At 42.3% G+C, this 23757-nt stretch overlaps 1 protein-coding gene across 10 annotated transcripts in view; it reads left to right on the top strand.

Moving 5' to 3' along the window:
- C4H16orf70 (chromosome 4 C16orf70 homolog) overlaps nt 1-20899 on the top strand; it is a 1667531-nt gene extending 1646632 nt beyond the window's left edge. For 4 of the 10 annotated variants that reach the window (XM_033942202.1, XM_033942205.1, XM_033942203.1 and 1 more), the window contains 2 exons: nt 17893-17965; nt 19585-20899. In XM_033942202.1, the coding sequence (XP_033798093.1) occupies nt 17893-17965; nt 19585-19674 (163 nt within the window). In that variant the 3' untranslated portion in view covers nt 19675-20899. Of the gene's footprint in view, nt 1-17892; nt 18019-19584 lie in introns of all 10 variants that reach the window. The other 6 variants (XR_004539236.1, XR_004539235.1, XM_033942204.1 and 3 more) reach the window with 2 other exon arrangements.
- The last annotated feature ends 2858 nt before the right edge of the window (nt 20900-23757 follow it).

Genomic DNA, 23757 nt, shown 5'->3' on the forward strand with positions numbered 1-23757 from the left:
GTCTTCCTCCCCAAAGCGCACCGCAGCACTGACGTCTACTGACGTCTACACCTATACTGACGTCTACACCTATACTGACGTCTACACCTATAGTATTAGTGCAAGCCTTTAAAGAGAAGCTCAATGCTCTCTTTAAGTTGGAATTTGGTAGCATGTTCTCGATGTTCACTCCTATGTCAGCACCTCCGATACCAGTCCAGTCTGAGCATCGCTCCATGCCAACAGAAGGTATCAAGACCCTGATGCTGCCTCAACGACATCGATCCTCGTCTTTGAGCCATGCTTCTCAGCATCGGTCTTCTCAGCATCGATCTGCTTCAACAAAGCACCGCTCTTCAAAGCATAGCTCTCCACTGAAGTGCCAATCTTCCTCTTCTCCAAAACTTGGCTCATCGAGGCATCGATCAGTCTCTCGAAAATATCGCTCATCGAGGCATGGGTCCAGTTTCTCTAGACATTCATCGCCATTTTCAAAATCGGGGACGCATGTCTCCAAATCTAAGCATGTCTCGCCTGCACGTTCTGGTAAGCTCCTTTAACTCCACACCATTCTAGGCTGCGATACTCATCTTCCTCCATAGATGAGGATTCAGACATCCATTTCAAGTATACTCATGGAGCTTCACCTTTCTCCACAGAGGCTCCACAGAGGGCTCTCCTCGTTTCATCTCTCAAAGGGAACTTTCCACCATCTGAACCAGTTTCTTTTAACCGGTTCATTCCTCAGATGAGTAAGGTCCTTAAAATTAAACTGGAAGCAAACTCCAAGTATACCAAGGAGTATATGAAGGAGTTAGAACTTAAACACCCTCCTAAGGAATTGCTTAATCTTCCCATAAATGGCATCCTTAAACACTCTTTTCGTAAAAGTTTGAATATTCCATACTCAGTTCCAGCAGTTCCTGGGAAACTGAACTCTCGCTACAAGGTCATCCAGTGTAAGGGTTTTGAGAAGCCTCAGCTCTCACACCAGTCTTTGGTGGTGGAATCTTCTCTAAAGAAGCCTAACCCTTCTAAAGTGTATGCTATGGTACCCCCCAGGTGTGAGGGTAGAACCATGGACAAGTTTGGTTGCAGATTATACCAAAACTCTATGATGACCAACAGAAATTTGAATTATAATTTTTTTTCTTTACTTCATATTTGAAATTTGGGATAAAGACCATGCCAACCTTTTTCAAATATTTGCTTTCGCATCAGCTGTCAGAATTCAAACATATGTATCGTATTCTCACTCAGCTTCGATTACATCTGGTGCAGTCGTCATATGATGCTTTCGAATAGGCCTCTTGAGTTACAAAATTCTCAATAGCCATGCAGCAGCTGGTATGGTTGTGGATCATTGATATGGACCCTAATCTCCAGGACAGATTAGCAAACACCCCTTGTATTGGAGATGAACTATTTGGGGACTCCATTGAAAATGCCACAAAGAAACTGAACATGAGAAATCCTTTGCCACACTGATCAGATCTAAGGCCAAATATTCTGCTTCCCAACGATACAAACCATCTTCCTCTTATCAGAGGCGCTATCCTCCAAAGTCTGTGCCTTATTCCAGACCACCACAGAAGAAGCAGCTCAAACACCTGCTGCATCCAAAATCACACAGCCTTTTTGACCATCTCAGCTAGAGCATAATATCGATCAGTATATCTCTGCCTTCTCCTCTTCCCATCAGGGGTTGTCTTCATGATTATTACCATCGCTGGGAACTAATCACTTCTGACCTCTGGATGCTCACAATCAAAGAAGGTTATTCTCTTCATTTCCTTTAAATTCCACCAGATCACCCACTAAGAGAGTTTCCTTCCAATCCTTCGCAGGCCTTTCTTCTTCTTCTCCAGGAAGTCCAAGCTCTGCTTGTTCTCAGTGCTATCGAGAAAATTCCCCTGGAACAGCAGAACACAGGCTTCCTTGTCCCGAAGAAGACAGGAGGTCTCCAACTGATATTAGATCTCAGAGCTCTCAACAAATTTCTCTAAGAAAATTTTTGGATGCACTCTCTAGCATCTTTATATCCCCTTCTGGATCACGATTGGTTATGCTCTCTGGATCTCAAGACTTACATTCACATTCACATCTCGCAAGTTCCTCAGATTTTGGGTGGGAAATCAACATTGCCAATACAGGGCCTCTACAGTTGATGTGACTCCTTTTGCCAGACTTCACCTAAGGATTCCTCAGTGGACCTAAGGATTCCTCAGTTGGCGCAGGCTTTCGACCTTTCCCAACACATAAGAACTCGGGAGGGATAGTACGTCTCAGAAAACCAGATGGAGACTATGTAGAAACGGACTCGGAAAAAGCCCAACTGTTAAATAAATACAATAAATAAAACTGTTAAATAAATACAGTCTTCACCCGCGAGGCGCCGGGAATCAGCCCTCAGCCACAGACAAGGGTTAAATCAGTTGACCCGTTTAGTAATTTCAAGTTTACACCCAGCAGCGTCTATTGCGAGCTGTCAAAAATCAAGGTCAACAAGGCAATGGGGCCTGACAATCTATCAAAGACATTTTAAATGCTTCCAGAAAACCGGCCACCAGGCAATGTTATAACCAGAAGTGGACTAGGTTTTCCACTTGGTGCAATCTTCATCACAAGGAGCCTCAGTCTACATCCTTTTCTTCAGCTCTAGATTATCTTTTTCATTTATCTCAATCTAGCTTCAGCCTAGAGGCCTATGGGAAATTATATCAATCTGACTCTGGCATGGGAAGGTAGATAGGCCCTTAGTGCAGGGAAACTGTTTTAAGTATCCCTGATATGTTTTAAGTTTCCCTGATTGAATCATGACTAGCTAAAAGGTGTTAATGTCTGATTAAGAGGGTGCTTAGGACAAAGGGTGCTTAGGCCTGCTTGAATGGGACAAAGAAGCCAGAGGCTAATCCCATCACCATGCTTGCAGATATCACACTCTCCTTTGTCAATTAAATTGACCATTGTCTCAAACAGTTTGCAAGTTCTAAACAGAAAGATACTGGGAGATACAATATTTTCTCTAGTCAGAATAAGATTCCAAGGTATAAAAGCCTGCTCTCTGCTCTATCAATGGATCTCTCTTTCTATCTAGCTATCTCTTGGCTCTTTGCTTGGCACTCTGGTTCTCTCTTGGCTCTCCCTCTCTCTGTCTATCCTTCCTGAAGCTTAGACCATCCCCCTTTCCTCTTTCTCTCTGCCTTTCCCTGAAACTTCACGCTTCCTCTGAACTCTGTAAGGCAGGGAAACTGCGTTGCTCTCTATTTAATTGTAATGCTTAATTGTAATGATTATAAATATTGTAATGATTATAAATATTGCTATTTCTATAATATATTCTTTCTATAATCACCTCTGGCTGTGCTCGTTTATTCTACTCCCTGGTGAGTCATCTGTGAGGGAACTGAACCTGGGACCTGGCGTCTGTCAGTGCGCATTTCACTTAACCCCTACCACCATACATTGGGGGGGGACACTGGGCTGAAACTGACAGGACTGCAAGCATGCTTTGGCCTACTAAAGGCAAACCTCAAATAGGCGGCTGGATGATAGCAACCGCATGGTTGCTCTTGACTGGGTATGGCTCAATTGAAGGTTACCACCTTCAATTGAGCCATTAAATTTACATAAGAAATGTACATAAGAAATGTAGATAAGAACATAAGAATTGCTCACGCGGCGGCACTCTGGTCAAAGACTAGTGCCCTAACTGAGACTAGCCCTACCTGCGTACATTCTGGTTCAGCAGGAACTTGTCTAACTTTATCTTGAAACCCTGGAGGGTGTTCTCCCCTATGACAGACTCCGGAAGAGCGTTCCAGTTTTCTACCTCTCTCAGTTTTAGAGAGTGCCCTCTCATTCTCCCTACTTTGGAGAGGGTGAACAACCTGTCCTTATCTACCAAGTTTATTCCCTTCAGTACCTTGAATATTTTTATCATGTCCACTCTGTTTGAGAGAGATGAGGACCAGTTTCTCTAATCTTTTGCTGTACGGCAACTCCTCCAGCCCCTTAACCATCTTAGTTGCTCTTCTCTGGACCCTTTCGAGTAGTACCGTGTCTTTCTTCATGTACGGCGACCAGTACTGGACGCAGGTTAGGGCACACCATAGCCCATACAATGGCATGATAACCTTCTCTGATCTGTTCATGATCCCCTTCTCTGATCTGTTCGTGATCCCCTTCATAGCATTCTGTTTGTCCTTTTCGCCGCCACCGCACATTGCGCGGATAGCTTCATCGACTTGTCGATCAGAACTCCCAAGTCTCGTTCCTGGGAGGTCTCTCCAAGTACCACCCCGGACATCCTGTATTCGTGCATAAGATTTTTGTTACCTACATGCATCACTTTACATTTATCCTAGTTGAACCTCATCTGCCATGTCGATGCCCATTCCTCGAGCCTGATTATGTCACTTTGCAGATCTTCGCAATCCCCCTGCGTTTTCACTACTCTGAATAACTTTGTATCGTCCACAAATTTAATCACCTCACTCGTCGTACCAATGTCCAGATCATTTATAAAGATGTTAAAGAGCACGGGTCCAAGCACCGAGCCCTGGTGGCATTAAGTCCCCTATAAAACAATTCAGGGTCTTAGCTTGCTTTATGAAATTAGGCACACATATAGCGTTTGTGCAAGAGACTCATCTCTCACAAGTAGAACATGCTAGGCTCAAAAGACATTGGGTGGGGGAGGTCTATTCTTCTACATTTAGTGGAAGACAGAGGGGGTAGCAATCTTACTGCATAAAAAACTACCTTTCCAATTGCACAAACAGCTTCAGGATAAGGTTGGTGGGGAGAGATTTATGTTTGTGATGGGGGATGAAAATGATGTTATGTAATGTTTATGCTCCAAATGTGTACTGTCACAGGGTTTTTTCCACTCATATTCCATCTGGTGGGCTATCCAGAATACAAATTAATAGTGGGGGAGGGGGGACTTCAATATATCGGCTGACCCGGGGGTGGACAGCAAACCTCCTAGAGCTAAATTGAGAGACCATGTCAACAAGGTGTGACATTTCCATCCCTATAGATCAGGGGTGTCAAAGTCCCTCCTCGAGGGCCGGAATCCAGTCGGGTTTTCTGGATTTCCCAATGAATCTCATGCAGATTCATTGGGGAAATCCTGAAAACCTGACTGGATTCTGGCCCTCGAGGACCGATTTTGACACCTGTAGATGATCATGTCAGAGGTAAAGCCTGTAGCAAATCCATTGCCCAAGGCAGGAAACTAGGTGAGAATACCGTCAGAGGATACCGAGAGCAGAGCTGCCTACCCTGAGGAACATGAGCCCGACCAGGAGCTAGAACTCAGACTAGCTCCGCAGCCTAGTAAGTTAGCTCCTTTAGGAGATTTAATCAGTTTCCTGATAGCAATCTGCCCAGTGACCTAGGGGGGAGCCAGAGAGCACGCAAATCAGTGCTCCAGCCACCTAAGATAGGGAGTGGCCGTAACTCTTTTAAACAGCTCTCAAAGTCAGTGAGGCAGACAGCACACTCTCCAGGCCAGGCAAAGGTTCCACAGTCCAGGATTCAACAGAGCTAATGGCTCCAGAGGAAAGCATGGACATTGCTGAATGGGAAATACCTGGAGCTGAATGTATGGAATGCATGGATGTGAGTTTGGCAGTCTCCCACTAATGATTGAAGGTACTGTTCTCCTGTGGGAATATCTTGTTGGGACAATTTTCTAGAGAACTGTTTGTTTTGGAGAAGTTTTTTTTTCCCAGCAGTGGGGCTGGGCTGGAAGCAGTGCTGTAGCAGTATTCAGCATTAATTAAGCTGCTGCACTCCAGCTGTATTAAAGCCAGGGAAAAGCTAGTAGAAGTTTCTTTTTGTGCTTGGGGTTTTCTTTCTACCTGATAAACCACAGAATTGGGGAGGGTTTCCCGAAGAACTAGGGTTGGGTTGTAAAAGCCATTGTAAAAGGATAACCCGGCAATTCTGTTGCCCAGTTAAAAGGCTGGAGAGTTGCTATTGCTTAAAGAAACAAAGTCTGCACTACTGTGTTGTTGTTTTTTTCTAAAGCTTGATTTTGTGGACGATTGGGTAAAGAGCCTGGTGAAGAACAGGACTATATTCTTGCATTAGTGTACATACAGTTTAAGTCTCGATGGATTTGTTTTCTTGTTGGTTTCCCTTGCGATTCATTATCCTTTCCGTCCCCTTCTCGTTCTGCATTCTTTTGATATACTGTAATTATGTATTATTTGCTCTTAGCTAATATTTTCTTTTCTGTACGTTTAAAATTGATAATAATTTAAAAAAAATGGAAATATTGATGCTTTGTAATGAAAGCAGTAATATAATTATTGACTTTATCAGAGATATTAAGACATCTTTAAAAGGGATGCATCTGCTTGATGGTTTGGCCAGCTTCGTGAGAGATAAAGACTATATAGAGCTAGTGGAAGGTTTAATCTGTGACAAAGATTATAGATCATTCTTCAAAAGATTACTGATTTTTAAAATATGTTTTTATTCTCAAGATCTATTAGCTGAATGAGGAAAATACAGATTGAGGTATATATTTTTTTTTTAGGTATTTTTTTTTTTTTTTTTTTGTAATATCATGTTTATTGGAGCAGAAACCAGTCGGTGATACAAAACATGTCCAAAGGTATATATACATAATCAAGCAGAACAGTAGCATATATACATAAAAACTGGGTAAGGGTATATAAGAAAAAAGAAATACACATGTCAAGTGCACGCAGATTGCAGAGTGCCCCCTGAAGCAAAACCAGAGAATGCTGGACAAGAGGCTAAACCACCGACTGGCGCTGCCAATTTTTAAGTAGGAGAAAATAACCAATCACACAGAATCCCCAAATGATTCTAAACACATGCACATACCAGAAGCACACACCAGACAATCGCAGGCATACCAACACACAAGCAGTCACAGACAAACACACACACTCCAAAGATAGTAAGAACATAAGAAGTTGCCTCCGCTGGGGCAGACCAGAGGTCCATCCTGCCCAGCGGTCCGCTCCCTGAATAGTGGTCTCTGACTAATTTTGTAATTTACCTCTAATCCTGTCCCTATAACCTTATCTCTACTCCTATCTGTACCCCTCAATCCCTTTGTCCTCCAGGTACCTGTCCAGACCTTCTTTGAAGCCCTGTAGCGTACTTCTGCCTATCACATCCTCCGGCAGCGCGTTCCATGTATCCACCACCCTCTGGGTGAAAAAGAACTTCCTGGCGTTTGTTCTAAACCTTTCCCCTTTCAATTTCTCCGAGTGCCCCCTTGTACCTGTGGTTCCCCTTAGTTTGAAAAATCTGTCCCTATCCACTTTTTCTATGCCCTTCATGATCTTGAAGGTTTCTATCATGTCTCCCCTGAGTCGTCGCTTTTCCAGGGAGAAAAGCCCCAGCTTTTTCAGTCTGTCAGTATATGAGAGGTCCCCCATACCTTTTATTAGCTTAGTTGCTCTTCTCTGGACTCTCTCAAGTACCGCCATGTCTTTCTTGAGGTACGGCGACCAGTACTGGACACAGGTGCGGGCGCGTAAGATGCGTTGGGTGCTTAAGAAACAAAAGGAAAAAGAAACAGAAATCATGGAAAGAGCAGCAGCAAGCAAGAAACGCTCACAGTCCCCACAGGAAGAAGGGAGAAAGAAGAAGTGAAGGAAGAAAGGAGAGGAGAAAAAGAGCACCAGGCCTCCACTCAGAGGTCCCCATCAGATGCAGGAGAAAGGCAGAGCATACCTTCCACATGGGAAATAGGGGGACAGGAAATCAAAGACAAGAGCATAAACACATCCACCCCTAATCGTTCTCCATAAACACATCACCCCTAATCGTTCCTTGTGGGACAAAAGTTTGTCCCACAAGGAACAGTAGGATTTCCACAAGTCTTGAGTACGAGCAGAGTAGGTGTCCAATTCATATCGAGCTTGAGTTCTCATCAAGGGAAGTCACATTTGGTAAGTTGGGGCCTCCACTGAGGCCCAGTAGCATAGAATGAGTTTCTTTCCCAGAAGAACAAATTTTTTAGAGGCCTCATCCAAGCCCTGCTGGGCAAAGTCCTGTACTTTCCCCAACAAAGCAGGGGGGTTAGCATCCGCTCAAGGCAAGTGTGTACTGAGGACCAGAAAGCCAGCTGGGGACAGTCAAAAAAGGAATGAAGAAATGTACCTCTCTGAGTCTTACATTTAACACACATACCGTCAGGCCACTATCCCATAACAAACCCCTTAGAACGGGTGAGATATGCCCGGTGTAGAAGCCTGAACTGTGTCTCCTGAAGGGACATCGCCTTAATGTAAGTGTGAAACATTTGAAGGAGGTCAGGGAGGGAGACCTCCATATGCAACTCGGTGGACTACTCCTTAGCCAATCCCCAGATTTAGAAAAGGATGTCAAAAGACCCAGCATGGATAACTAAAGAAGTGAAGAAAGCGATAGGAGACAAGAAACATTCTTTTTGATGTTTCCTGTGCTCTTTCCAGTTCTCCCCGGTTTTGTCCTTTTTTCCATTTCCAAATGAATGTCACCACATGGTTAGAAGAGCAAAAAGAGAATATGAAGAGAAATTTCAAACCGTTCTTCAGATATGTTAAAGGGAAGCAGCCGGCAAGGGAGGAGGTGGGACCGCTGGATGACAGAGATAGGAAAGGAGTGGTGAAGGAGGAAAAAGAAATGGCGGATAGGCGTAACATGTTCTTTTCATCAGTTTTTACAAACTGCTGGAACCTGAAAAAAATCTTCATAGGAGATCAAGCAGAAAAATTAACATCCGTGGAGGTAAGCCTCGAAGACGTATATAAGCAGATAGATTAAAAACTGACAAATCTCTGGAATCCACCCCAGGGTACTGAAAGAACTAAAGGAGGAAATAGTGGAACTAGTACAGCAGGTTTGTAACCTAGCTCTGAAAACAGGCATGATCCTGGAGGATTGGAAGATAGCTAATGTTACGCCCATCTTTAAAAAAGGATCGAGAACCCAGGGAACTACAGACCGGTAAGTCTGACTTCGGTTCCGGGGAAGATGGCGGAACGCTGATAAAAGACAGCATCGACAAAAAGGATCCAAGATGGCCGCACGAGGAGTTGTTTGAGCTTCACTCTCCCTGAAGCTCCTTAAAATATCTTTGTCTACTGCAACTATTTACCTGTTATAATGCCGAAGAGGAGGGGACGCAGCGCTGCTGGAGCCTCGCAGCGCTCCAGAACGGCCGTCTTCGGAAACATCGAGGAACTGATGAGGAGAATGCAGGGCACGCCGACAGCTTCGGGGAGTTCCCCGCGGGAGACGCATGGTGGAGGCGCATCTGTGTCGCTCTCCATGGGGCCGGAGACATCGTTGAGCCCCGAAGTAAGGGCACCTCCCCCACGCCCTCAGTCAACCAGTTCCCCGCGAGAGGAGGTACTTCCTGAGGTCGGAGTTCACCTCCTCCCGGAGGCTAAGGAGAACAACGGGGGAACTGTGTGGCAGGACTCCCTGCCGGTGCAGAGGAGTCTGAGCGAGGAGACTGAGGAGGAAGCAGTGGGGGATGAGAGAATTCGACAGACTGCCGTAGGAGACACGCTGCCAGAGGGTGAGCTAACCAAATTAAAATTACAACCTTTACAACCTTTTCAAATTGAGAAGCCCCGAGAGGTTACATTAGATTCTCTGTGGGATCTTGTGGCCAATTTGGCAAGATCTATAAACCCACAACTACAACAATTAGAAAAGAAACTTAATAATCATGAAATTGAGATAAAAAATTTAAAGACTGGACTTGAGGACTCAAAAACTTCAGTACAGAATGTCTGTCAAGAATTAAAAGTCTCCCAATAAATTACTGAGACATTAATTAAAGACAATACTAACCTAAGAAGGAAGATGGAGGCAATGGAAAATTTCTCTCGTAATAATAATCTCAGACTGATAAATTTCCCTAGGGCTTCTATGATAGCCCCAAGGGAAATGTTGAAACGTTATATGACGGAAGTATTGGAACTTTCTGAAGAGTCGTTACCACCATTTACGCAGGTCTATTACCTTCCAAATAAAACTCAAGACCAACAACAACAGAAAATGGGACCTGACTTAATGAACATATCTAATATTTTGGAAATGTCTGATAGAGAATTGGTGACCCCTGCCACTTTACTTTTGACAGTAGCTCTCGCACCAGATAAAAACTGGTTGCTGAGACTCTTCTTTAAAAATAAACACAAAGAATTTTTAGGTTGTAAAATTCAGATGTTCCCAGATTTGGCTAGGGATACACAGAGAAGGAGACGAGAATTTTTGTTAAGGAAACCTGGTGTTATATCTCTGGGGGCGACCTTTTACTTGCGACATCCATGTAAATGTGTTATTAATTATCATTCTCATAAATATGTTTTCTTTGAGCCATCTCAACTGACAACCTTTCTCTCAACTGCATCTCTGGAGAAAGAAAGTGCTTAGTTTAAGAAAGGGTGCTTTAATCTCATTCAACTAGTTATTGCTTGGTTTAAATATAATTACTTTGATTCGCCTATTACCCCTCTTGGATCTGATTGAGGACTTGAGTAGAAATTTATGCTTATATTTGATATTCTTTTATATATCTTTTCAATTGTATTAATTTCATGCTGAATTTCCTTTCTGTACAAGTTTTATGCTTGATTATATTGAAAAATTCAATAAATATTAAATAATAAAAAAAAAAAAAGACAGCATCGACGAACATCTAGAAACGAATGAACTGATGAAAACAAGCTAACATGGCTTCTGCAAGAGAAGATCATGCCTAACAAACTTATTGCACTTCGAAGGAATTAACAAACAAATAGACAAAGGGGACCCCATAGACATCGTATACTTAGATTTCCAAAAAGCCTTTGACAAGGTACCCCATGAATGCCTACTACAGAAACTGAAGAACCATGGGGTGGAAGGAGAAGTATATAGATGGATCAAAAATTGGTTGGCGGCTAGGAAGCAAAGGGTAGGAGGCCACTACTCTTACTGGAGGGAGGGTCACTAGTGGTGTTCCGCAGGGGTCGGTACTCGGACCGCTGCTGTTCAATGTATTTATAAATCATCTAGAAACAGGGACGAAGTATGAAGTAATAAAATTTGCAGACGACACCAAAGTATTTAGCGCAGTTGGGACCAAAGAGGACTGTGAGGATTTGCAAAGGGACCTGAACAAGCTAGAAGAGTGGGCGACAAAATGGCAGATGAAGTTTAATGTAGAGAAATGTAAAGCCTTGCATGTAGGAAATGGAAACCCAAAGTACAATGGGAGGCTAGTAATGGGTGAAAGTACCCTAGAAAAGGACTTGGAGATGATGGTGGAAGGACAATGAAGCCGTTGGCACAGTGCGCAGTGGCCTCTAAGAAGGCAAATATAATGCTAGGTATTATCAAGAAAGGTATTACAACCAGAACGCAAGAAGTTATCCTGCCGTTATCGCACCTGGAGTACTGCGTCCAGTTTTGGTCGTCGTACCTTAAGAAGGATACACAGGCATCGAGTGCATTCGTGCCGGCCACACAGAGACCCTTAATCAAGCTTGCCTCCAAGCCTCAAGGAGCATCTTCTTTGATGTCTTCCTTCCCAAAGCGCACCGCAGCACCAGTAATACTGACGTCTACACCTATAGTATCAGTGCAAGCCTTTAATGAGAAGCTCAATGCTCTCTTTAAGTTGGAGTTTGGTAGCATGTTCTCGATGTTCACTCCTATGTCAGCACCTCCGATACCAGTCCAGTCTGAGCATCGCTCCATGCCAACAGACCCCGATGCCATATCAAGACCCCGATGCTGCCTCAACGACATCGATCCTCGTCTTTGAGCCATGCTTCTCAGCATCGGTCTTCTCAGCATCGATCTGCTTCACCAAAGCACCGCTCTTCAAAGCATAGCTCTCCACTGAAGTGCCAATCTTCCTCTTCTCCAAAACTTGGCTCATCGAGGCATCGATCAGTCTCTCCGAAACATCGCTCATCGAGGCATCGATCAGTCTCTCGAAAATATCGCTCATCGAGGCATGGGTCCAGTTTCTCTAGACATTCATCGCCATTTTCAAAATCGGGGACGCATGTCTCCAAATCTAAGCATGTCTCGCCTGCACGTTCTGGTAAGCTCCTTTAACTCCACACCATTCTAGGCTGCGATACTCATCTTCCTTCATAGATGAGGATTCAGACATCCATTTCATACTCATGGAGCTTCACCTTTCTCCACAGAGGCTCCACAGAGGGTTCTCCTCGTTTCATCTCTCAAAGGGAACTTTCCACCATCTGAACCAGTTTCTTTTAACCGGTTCATTCCTCAGATGAGTAAGGTCCTTAAAATTAAACTGGAAGCAAACTCCAAGTATATCAAGGAGTATATGAAGGAGTTAGATCTTAAACACCCTCCTAAGGAATTGCTTAATCTTCCCATAAATGGCATCCTTAAACACTCTTTTCGTAAAAGTTTGAATATTCATACTCAGTTCCAGCAGTTCCTGGGAAACTGAACTCTCGCTACAAGGTCATCCAGTGTAAGGGTTTTGAGAACCTCAGCTCTCACACCAGTGGTGGAATCTTCTCTAAAGAAGCCTAACCCTTCTAAAGTGTATGCTATGGTACCCCCCAGGTGTGAGGGTAGAACCATGGACAAGTTTGGTTGCAGATTATACCAAAACTCTATGATGACCAACAGAAATTTGAATTATAATTTTTTTCTTTACTTCATATTTGAAATTTGGGATAAAGACCATGCCAACCTTTTTCAAATATTTGCTTTCGCATCAGCTGTCAGAATTCAAACATATGTATCGTATTCTCACTCAGCTTCGATTACATCTGGTGCAGTCGTCATATGATGCTTTCGAATAGGCCTCTTGAGTTACAAAATTCTCAATAGCCATGCAGCAGCTGGTATGGTTGTGGATCATTGATATGGACCCTAATCTCCAGGACAGACACCCCTTGTATTGGAGATGAACTATTTGGGGACTCCATTGAAAATGCCACAAAGAAACTGAACATGAGAAATCCTTTGCCACACTGATCAGATCTAAGGCCAAATATTCTGCTTCCCAACGATACAAACCATCTTCCTCTTATCAGAGGCGCTATCCTCCAAAGTCTGTGCCTTATTCCAGACCACCACAGAAGAAGCAGCACCAACAACATCTGCAAAAAGCTCAAACACCTGCTGCATCCAAAATCACACAGCCTTTTTGACCATCTCAGCTAGAGCATAATATCGATCAGTCACCTCTTCCCATCAGGGGTTGTCTTCATCATTATTACCATCGCTGGGAACTAATCACTTCTGACCTCTGGATGCTCACAATCAAAGAAGGTTATTCTCTTCATTTCCTTTAAATTCCACCAGTTCACCCCACTAAGAGAGTTTCGCAGGCCTTTCTTTTTCTTCTCCAGGAAGTCCAAGCTCTGCTTGTTCTCAGTGCTATCGAGAAAATTCCCCTGGAACAGCAGAACACAGGGTTTTACTCCCGCTACTTCCTTGTCCCGAAGAAGACAGGAGGTCTCCAACTGATATTAGATCTCAGAGCTCTCAACAAATTTCTCTAAGAAAATTTTTGGATGCCCTCTCTAGCATCTTTATATCCCCTTCTGGATCACAAGACTTACATTCACATTCACATCTCGCAAGTTCCTCAGATTTTGGGTGGGAAATCAACATTGCCAATACAGGGCCTCTACAGTTGATGTGACTCCTTTTGCCAGACTTCACCTAAGGATTCCTCAGTTGGCGCAGGCTTTCAACCTTTCCCAACACTCGGGAGGGATAGTACGTCTCAGAAAACCAGATGGAGACTATGTAGAAACGGACTCGGAAAAAGCCCAACTGTTAAATAAATACTTCTGCTCAGTCTTCACCCGCGAGGCGCCGGGAATCAGCCCTCAGCCACAGACCCGTTTAGTAATTTCAAGTTTACACCCAGCAGCGTCTATTGCGAGCTGTCAAAAAGGCCTGACAATCTATCAAAGACATTTTAAATGCTTCCAGAAAACCGGCCACCAGGCAATGTTATAACCAGAAGTGGACTAGGTTTTCCACTTGGTGCAATCTTCATCACAAGGAGCCTCAGTCTACATCCTTTTCTTCAGCTCTAGATTATCTTTTTCATTTATCTCAATCTAGCTTCAGCCTAGAGTCCTATGGAAAATTATATCAATCTGACTCTGGCATGGGAAGGCAGATAGACCCTTAGTGCAGGGAAACTGTTTTAAGTATCCCTGATATGTTTTAAGTTTCCCTGATTGAATCATGACTAGCTAAAAGGTGTTAATGTCTGATTAAGAGGGTGCTTAGGACAAAGGGTGCTTAGGCCTGCTTGAATGGGACAAAGAAGCCAGAGGCTAATCCCATCACCATGCATGATATCACACTCTCCTTTGTCAATTAAATTGACCATTGTCTCAAACAGTTTGCAAGTTCTAAACAGAAAGATACTGGGAGATACAATATTTTCTCTAGTCAGAATAAGATTCCAAGCCTGCTCTCTGCTCTATCAATGGATCTCTCTTTCTATCTAGCTATCTCTTGGCTCTTTGCTTGGCACTCTGGTTCTCTCTTAGCTCTCTCTCTCTATCCTTCCCTTTATCTATGTAACACGAAGCTTAGACCATCCCCCTTTCCTCTTTCTCTCTGCCTTTCTCTGAAACTTCACGCTCTGTAAGGCAGGGAAACTGCGTTGCTCTCTATTTAATTGTAATGCTTAATTGTAATGATTATAAATATTGTAATGATTATAAATATTGCTATTTCTATAATATATTCTTTCTATAATCACCTCTGGCTGTGCTCGTTTATCTGTGAGGGAACTGAACCTGTGAGGGAACTGAACCTGGGACCTGGCGTCTGTCAGTGCGCATTTCACTTAACCCCTACCACCATACATTGGGGTATAACAATATCTTGTTATAAAGGACCAAGGGACCTGGAAAAACAGTCGGTTATATCCAGATTTGCATTTTTAAAATCTTTATTTAGGTCATCTTGAAACAACATACAATCAATGAACAACAGTCTCTGCACAAGCATATCAGCATCATCAAGAACAAGACTCAGCAAAACATTGGTATGGCACGAAATGATTGCAAAACCAGAACATTAAAAGGTGTTCTAAAGCAACATTTTCTTCTGAGCTGCATTTTGATACTATATCACCAGCACGCCATGAGTCTTGTAGACGGAGCCTGCGTGTTAATTATAGCCAAATAAAACTACAGCTAAAAGCGGCTTTGGGGACCAAATTGGTTGTCCATTATATCCGAAAGTCTGTTATATGCGAGTCCGCTATATACGATGATTTTCTGCATGTTTATAAAGGCCCTTGGCTGGGACCAGTGAACCTCGTTCACTGGTATAGACGAGGTTCCGTTATAAGCGAGTCTGTTATAATGAGATTATACTGTATAAAGGTTAAAAATGAGATTATAATGAGATTATAATGAGATTATAATGAGATTATACTGTAGTACAAGGTTAAAAATATATATATTGGTGATAGGAGGAAGTGCAAAAGTGACAACGTGAAACTCAAGGGGATGAAGCTGTATTGCTCAATAAATATTTCTGTTCTTTGATCACAACTGAAGTGCCAAGAGCAGGACTGCAAAAGACAAAAGCAAATAGGGGTGGGGGTGTGGTAGTCCCTGATTGTTTTTCAGAGGATTGTTTTTATGAGGAGCTAGCTAAACCAATGGTGGACAAAGCGAAAGAGCTGGATGGTGTACATCCAAGGGTACTGAAGGAACTTAGGGAAGTTCTGGCGGCTCAACCTTTGCAATGCTACTCAGGAATGGTACCGCAGGACTGGAGAAGGGCGAATGTGGTCCCTCTACATGAAAGTGACCAGAGAATCAGATAGAGGGAGCGCACTAGATGTGGTGTATTTACATTTTAGCAAATGTTTTGACAGTGTTCCACCCAAGCATCTAATAAATAAACTGAGTTACCTCGGGATGGGCCCCAAAGTGATGGACTGGGTCAAGAACTGGTTGCGTGGAAAGCAATGGAGATCACTCTGAGGAAGGGGATATTACCTGTGATGTGCCTCAATGTTCAGTTCTTGGGCCTGTTCATTTTAACATTTTTATAAGCGATATTATTGAATGGCTGTCTGGTAAGATTTGCCTCTTTGCAGATGATATCCTGATGAAATGGATAACATGAGGAAGAACCTAGTGAAGCTTGAGAAATGGTCTGAAATTTGGCAGCTAAGAAATGCAAGTTCACACATTTGTGCTGCGAAAACCTATGGCAATGGCACAGTTTAGGGGTGAAGAACATTTGTGCATGAAAGAGGAGCAGAACTTGAGTATAATAAATAGTAGGTTGCCAAACAGGTTGAAAAGGCAACGGCGAAATCTAGAAAGATGCTTGGATACATAGGGAGAGGAATGACCTGTAAGAAAAAGGAGGTATATAAGGCTGTGGTGAGACCTCATTTAGAATATTGTGTACAGTTCTAGAGACTACACCTTCAAAAAGATATAAACAGGATGGAATTGGATAATTGGGTAATAAAATGGTTGGAGATCTAAGTCAAGGCGTATGGGGATGGACTCAAATATTTCAAAATGTACTGTATACTTTGGAGGAAAGGTGGGAGAGGGGAGATATGATAGAGATGTTTAAATACCTACGTGTATGAGGCAAGTCTCAATTGAAAGGAAACTCTAGAGAACATAGGATGAAGTTAAGAGGGGATAAGCTTAATAGCAAATACCTTTTTACAGAAAGTGTGATAGATGCATAGAATAGTACGCCAGTAGAGGTGGTGACAAAGACTGTGTCTGAATTCTAGAAAGCATGGAACAGGCACATGGGATATCTTAGAGCAGGGGTGCCCAACGCGTCGATCGCAATCGACCAGTAGCTCAGGAAGGCAACGCGAGTCGATCGCGGAGCCTATCCCGGGCTCTGTGATAGACTCGTGTTGCCGTCCTGATCTACGGGCCGATCAGCCTTCCTCTCCAGTGTTCTTTCAGCCTTTTAGCTGGGCGTTCGCTACGGGATAATGCGGGAGACATAAGCATTTGTTCTTCTTACTGCCGGGTCCTGCCTACTTTCTGTTTCCTCGAAGGCAGGACCCGGAAGCATTTCCCCCAATAGGTTGATCACGATCCTTCTCCTGCGCGGATCACCGGAGCAGAGAGCACAGGGCGGAGGGGGCTGCCAGCCGGGGCCGGCGGAGAGGAGCTAGGCGACTGGAGGAGTAGCAGCAGCCGCTGCCAATCGCAGCCTTGCTTTTTTTTTCTTATAGTTTTCTTCACCGATCCTTTTGTTTCTTGCATTGCATCGGGAAGGTGGATAGCAGCTTGCAAGGTGGAGAACCTCAGCAGGCCGCTTTGAAGAGGACCGGCAGCGGGAGGGAGGAGTCGCTGGCACACGTACCTCCAGCTAGCGCAGGCGCCGTGAGGACTGGCACAGAAGCACACCTCACGCAACCAGGACTCACGGACTTTCGACAGCACATGCGCGCTCTTATTATAGATTATGGAGCCACCTGCACTGTTTGGTATCTGGAAATTTCAAAAATTCTGTTGCAATTTCTAGTTTTCATTTCCGCAAAGAAGGAAAATAGAAATGTAAGGGTGGCTTGGGAAGTACATCAGAAATGTAGTTCCCAAGTAGTTCTATGAGTTTGTCATTGTTAATTACTTCTGGGTGCAACAGATCATCACTCATTATGGTCTTGGAGTACTTTGCACTTCCCTTCTTATTTGTATGATGTTTTATCATTGGTATTTGTGACTTAGGCCAAATAAAGGACCTCAAAAACATTTTTTAAATATGTATATGTCCATGGGTTGCTTTTTAAGTTAAATAAAATGTTTTTTAAAGAGATATACAAATAGTTGCTCACAAAAGTATGTAAAACTAAACTTGCATCACCGTTCTGTTTTCAAATAAGAACAATTGGTTTTCTTCATGCAGGTCATCTTCTCCAAACAACACAAATCCGTTTGGATCAACATTTTGTTTTGGACTTCAACAGATGATCTTTGAGGTTAGAAGAATATACTTCAAATCAACTGGAATGGGAGAAAAATACTGTGAAAGGTTTTCTATAATTTCTGTAAATAACATCTAAGATTGACAAGTAATACAATATTACATTTGGTAATATTTGACATATAACTTCTGTATTCTTGATCTTTATGAACTTTTTTGGCACAGTTCTAGGATAGTTCTAGCATTACCTTACAGTTTTATGGTTATATCAGTGCAATTTAACTGGCCTGGAATGGCTCTTGGCTAGTTAAATAGCATTAGGCCAGCTAGCTAATGTAGCCAGCCAGCCAGCTATCTCCACTAAATATTAGCAGCTATAACTTGGCTGGGTGCCAATTTTAAATGCTGACCGGCTAAGTTTATCGGCCAAATTAGGCCGCTTAGATAGCACGTTTGTCTTTGATTGCTAAAACTTAGCAAGCCAGCACTGAAAATTGACTTAGCCAGCCCAAAATAAACTAGATATACACTGGAAATGGCCTGGCATTGAATATCCGCGATCAGTGCCAGCCTGCCTCCTGCAGTCTGAATATTGTTCCTCTTATCTCTTTTTCTAGCTCAGAGATTTAGCCAAAGCCTGCAATAGTAGCTTTCTCATATACTGTTAAATAAAACAACAGAAGAGAAAGTGTGGATTTGGCAAAGTTAAAGTGGATTTGGCAAAGTTAAAGTGATAATTTGTTTTATTAAATCCTAACAACGTTCTACACTATAATCATTTTTTTAAATTAATATTTTAACAAAGAATACAGACCAAAATGGGCCACCCATGTGTGTTCTTCACAGTGGCCCCAGGTACAGCACAAGTCCAACCCCTCCCCTCCATCCCATCACATATTCAGCAAGTAGTTACAGGCTCTGGGAGACAAGCTATCAAACACATATCTGTTAGGGGATCAGATCTGTAGAAACCACCGCCAGGTGGCCAGAGAGGCTCTCTCTTTTCTTTTCTTTTTTAATATATTCTTTATTCATTTTAAAACTTTCAATAAGTGCAATACAAGATAAAAACATTTTACACTTTAATATCACTTAATATTCTATCAGAAACTAGAACATAAGAAATTGCCTCCACTGGGTCAGACCAGGGGTCCATCGCGCTCAGCAATCCGCTCCCGCGGCGGTCCATCAGGTCTATGACCTGTAAGTGATCCTTTGACTAAAACCTTTCAATCCTCATTATTCTTCCATTTATTCCCTTTATACCATTTATACCTCAATCCCTCAATCCCTGTATCCTTCAGGAACTTGTCCAATCCTTCTTTGAATCCCTTTAATGTACTTTGAATCCCTTTGTTACTGCATATTACTGCATAAGCTCTTTGTTACTGCATATTTCCACATAACCCATTTAACAAAATTGATGTCAACAAATGGGGTTTTCGACTTATATTCAGATCGACTTATATTCGAGTATATATGGTAGTTTCCTTTTCAAAACATCAAATGGGAAATATAGCTTATTAGAATTTGTGAACCCTTCATTTTACATGATCTTTTGCTTGTTTTTATTTGTATGTCTTTATATTCAAAAACAGAATTGAGCTTCCTTGACATAATCTTGTCTACAAAAATGTCATTAGGAAATTTAACTGTTATTTCTCAAATTTTCAGGTGATGCAGAATAACCACATAGCATCTGTTACCCTTTATGGACCTCCTAGGCCTGGTAACCAAGTCAGAACATCTGATCTTGCCCAGTGAACATTGCCTTCGAAATCATCCATTCAAAATGCTACATATTTAGTACAGTGTGCCTTGATCTGCTGTCAATTATCTGTGAGAAAGCATGGTATATAGTAATTCCACATTGTGGAGAAAGTGATTTCTTCTCAGCTTTTCACCATGAAGCGGGAATTTAAGGGAGGTGAAATTAATGCATTGTGCTTGCATTGTTATTTTCCTCTCCCTTTTGCCCTGGACCTGCACCCACTTAGAAGCACAAACGTTTTAAGCTCTTGAGCTATCTGAAAGCAGGTGTTTGTGTTATTGTATTGTTAGTCATCTTTTAAGGATATTATAATTATGTACACATCAATATTTTTGTGGTTTAGGGTGACAAAGAGTGACAAAGTGTTACCTACGTCCATGATTTCAAGCACCACATTTTGATGTAATTTTAAACAAGCAAGTAGGAAGTGCATAACATTGGCTGTAATATTTGCATTGCATATACTTTAAAAACTCGATAGACAATATATTGGCTGAGGAGCATCTGTGTACTGAATAAAAATGGGTTGTGATATGCCATACTTAAGGTGTATTGTATATTGTGAAATGGAAACACCATCCCTGATTCACTGCCACTTGATGCTGAAGCTATTTTTTTTCTCTTACATCTGGCTTATTTTAAATTTTCTTCTGGGTTAGAAGGCAAAAATAACTGGTAATGAGTTACTACTACGTATCATTTCTGTAGTGCTGCTAGACTTACACAGCTCAGTAGAGCTTACAATCTAATCAGACAGACAAACAGGACAAGTAAGAGGTTAGGGAGTTTCTCAGGCATGGGTGCTTTACAAGCGAGTGGGGTTTAGGAGTTAAAAACAACCTTGAAAAAAATGGGCTTGTAGCCTGGATTTTGAATACTGCTAGGTCAGAGCTTGATGCACTGACCCAGGTAGTTTTCATGGCTCATTTGTGCAGTTCATGATGCAGTTGCTAACTAAGTAAAGGGTAATTAGAGATGCATCTTCTCCAGTGGAGTTTTTATCCTAAATGTGTTAAGGCAGAAAACTATGACTTAGGGGTCCTTTTATCAAGCTGTGTAATACCACGGCGTTAAACCGCCTGCCGCACTAGCCGCTAAATGCCTGCATTGAGCAGGCGTTAGTTTTTTAGCTGGCCATAGGGGATAGCGCATGATGTACGACATGCTAACCCCGCTAGCGCAGCTTGGTAAAAGGACCCCTTAAAAAAAATGAGCTTAGTACTGTACATCTTTATACAGATATTTCCCACTCTCTAAGACCATTTGTAGTATGGCCGTGAAAAAGGGCTTTTTACCATTTGTTCAATACATGGCCTTGCGCTGCTGATAGCATTAGTATTCATTAAAAAAAGAAATTGCTGTACTGGTCACACTAACTAATTATAGTAACATATAACACAGTAATATAGTAAATGATGGTAGACCCAAATGGTCCATCCAGTCTGCCCAACCATACATGCTCCATAAATTAATCATTTAATTTAAATGCCTTAGTTCCTTCAATATATACCCATTATTTTCTGATTAGAGATTCTCTGTGTTCATCCCATACTTATCAGTATGCTGATTGCCCATTCCCCTGCAAAAAAAGGAAATAAATATTGTGCATTTAGGGCCAGTTTCTGCAAATGGTGCCATGATCAGCAGCCACCTCCAAAAGTGGTGCCGATCACTTGTCAATGTCGCAACGTTTGTAGAATCATAGGCACCAGTAAAAGCCTACATTAACAGCACCTATATTACCCATTAATCATGTCTACAGAGGTGCCTAAGGTCACTTCCAGCTAAAACCACACCTACTGCGACCTTAAAAATGCCACTAGGTACCTCTGTAGATGCTGTTTTGGTAGGTATCTTGAGTAATTAGTTTTAAACAACATGGTCAATTACTGTGCCGATTAAAACCAATTAAATCGATTAAATTAGGTGGCAGTACAGTACAGTACTTAAGGCACCATTTCAAGAATCTTAAGTTTTGCCATTGGAACACTTTACCACATCCCATGACTGTTCTCAAATCACAGTGTACAGAGGCAAAGGTGTAGGAGCTGAAGAACTCATTGACACATTTCTCTTTATGAACTGGTGGTAAGGGAGAAATTTGGTCAGTTGAAATGATCACATCAGCAATTTACAAAACAATAAAGATGCACATCTGAATCTGAATAAGTATTGTGTTCACTCTGGCGATCATTTACAGTAATTTGCGACTTTTGGCGTGACATTAACGTTATCTTTACAGCTTTTTTTGTGACAATTTTTTTTTTCCTCCTTTTTTACCATGGAAGGTTGTCCAAAACACGGACCGTGTTGGGTCCCTCGCGTGGTAAAAGGTTTTTAGATATGATTTATTTGTCACAATAAAATTTGCCTGCATCGTGTACAAGCCTGCAGTTTTTTTTGTTTGCTCTGGTTGGTTTCTTACTGCAGACGAAGTCTTCTCTTCTCTGGTTTTGTTGCTGTTCACTATACAGACTCATTTGAATTAAAGAACTTGGTAGGGACTTATTTATTAGGAACAGGAGGTTTGTTTTTTTAAAAAACATTTTGTGTTTATTTTTAGGATTTAGATCATGCCTTTTTCAAGTAATTCAAGGTCCTTTTACAAAGCTGCGGCAAAAAGGGGTTTTAACATATCCTTACACGTGTCTTTCTCAGGCGCTAAGGCCATTTTTACCACAGTTGTAAAATGATTTTTAAATTTTTTTATTAATATTAATATTATATATTTTTTTAATTAATTTAATTAATTTTTTAATTAATTTTATTAATTTTTTTATTAATATTAATATTTTCGTTAAGGTTGACAGCACACAGCCATTTTTTTAAATTGCCCCATGAGCACTTAATTGCAATCCTTTTTTTATAGGCAGTAAGGCTCACGCAGTATCTGTGCGCTAACTAGTTAGAGTGCAGTAATATAGATGTGCTTAGTGCAGTTACTCCCACTCTCCACCCCTGACATGCCAAAAAAGTACACTCTCCACCCCTGACACCCAAAAAAGTACATTTGGAACTTTATACTCCATTTTTTTTTTTTTGCTGTTACATATTGGCAGAGCAGGGTCCTCCCCAGCTCACAAACTTACCAAAGATCATACATATACAGTACTTCCCCCAGCTCGACACCTGAGGGTGCTTGGACATTTTGGGGAATGGGTAAAGCACCCATTTCCAGATAACTCTCAACCATCTAAAAGTGCTACCTTTGGTACACTGGTACATTGGTACTACATTGGTAGTCTAGGGTGGTCTTCATGCATAGTTGCTCTTGCCCAGACTGGCACTAACTGTAAAATGGTAAGAGGTCATGTTTCCTTTTGCAGACATTTGACATTTGACATTTTTGCAGACTAATGACATTTTGTGTTCAGCAAGAACGACTGTGATTCTGTCTGAAGACATCCCCCATCCCAGACCACCAAGATAGTACTTTTAGGGGATCGAGGACTAGCTGGGAAGTAGGGGGATTGGTATGGTAAATCCTTTGTAGCTGACTGGTCGATCCCACTGGGGTACCTGTTAGCCAGCCTGTATAGTTTTCTCTGGAGCTCAGGGCCATCCCTTAAGTGGTCTCACCTCCTGTTAAGCAGGCTGTTGGGCACCCTTAAAAGACTCAGTGGTGTCAGACAGGGCTGTGTCTTCTCACCTCTGCTTCACCACCTCATCTTCTCACCTCCACCTGTCCCAGTGTGCATCCATTGGTCCGCAAGGGTGGAGATAAAGTTAGAAGCATTCCCAGCATTGAGGCAGTGAATTTTTCATCCAGCTTCTGTGAGACAGCTGAGGCAGGCTGCAGCATAGATCTTCTGTCAGGGCACAGTGAGTACAGGCTGTCAGCCTATGAGATGAATCAGGGGAGATTGGAAAAGTGAGGTTTTGAGTGTTCCCCTTCCTGAAAAATCGCCATTTTTGCACGATTTTGGTGTGAATGGTGGATTTTTAGCAAGCTTTTTCCTTCTCCAAAACTGAAAATTTTGCCTGGAACTGAACTTGCTGGGATGGAGTCTTTGGGCTCTCCTCATGTGGATTTTTGCCAGGATTGCACAAATTTAGTACTTTTAGAGCATCCTTGT

The sequence above is a fragment of the Geotrypetes seraphini genome, chromosome 4 (genome assembly GCF_902459505.1).
Source record: "Geotrypetes seraphini chromosome 4, aGeoSer1.1, whole genome shotgun sequence".
NCBI classification, from domain to species: domain Eukaryota; kingdom Metazoa; phylum Chordata; class Amphibia; order Gymnophiona; family Dermophiidae; genus Geotrypetes; species Geotrypetes seraphini.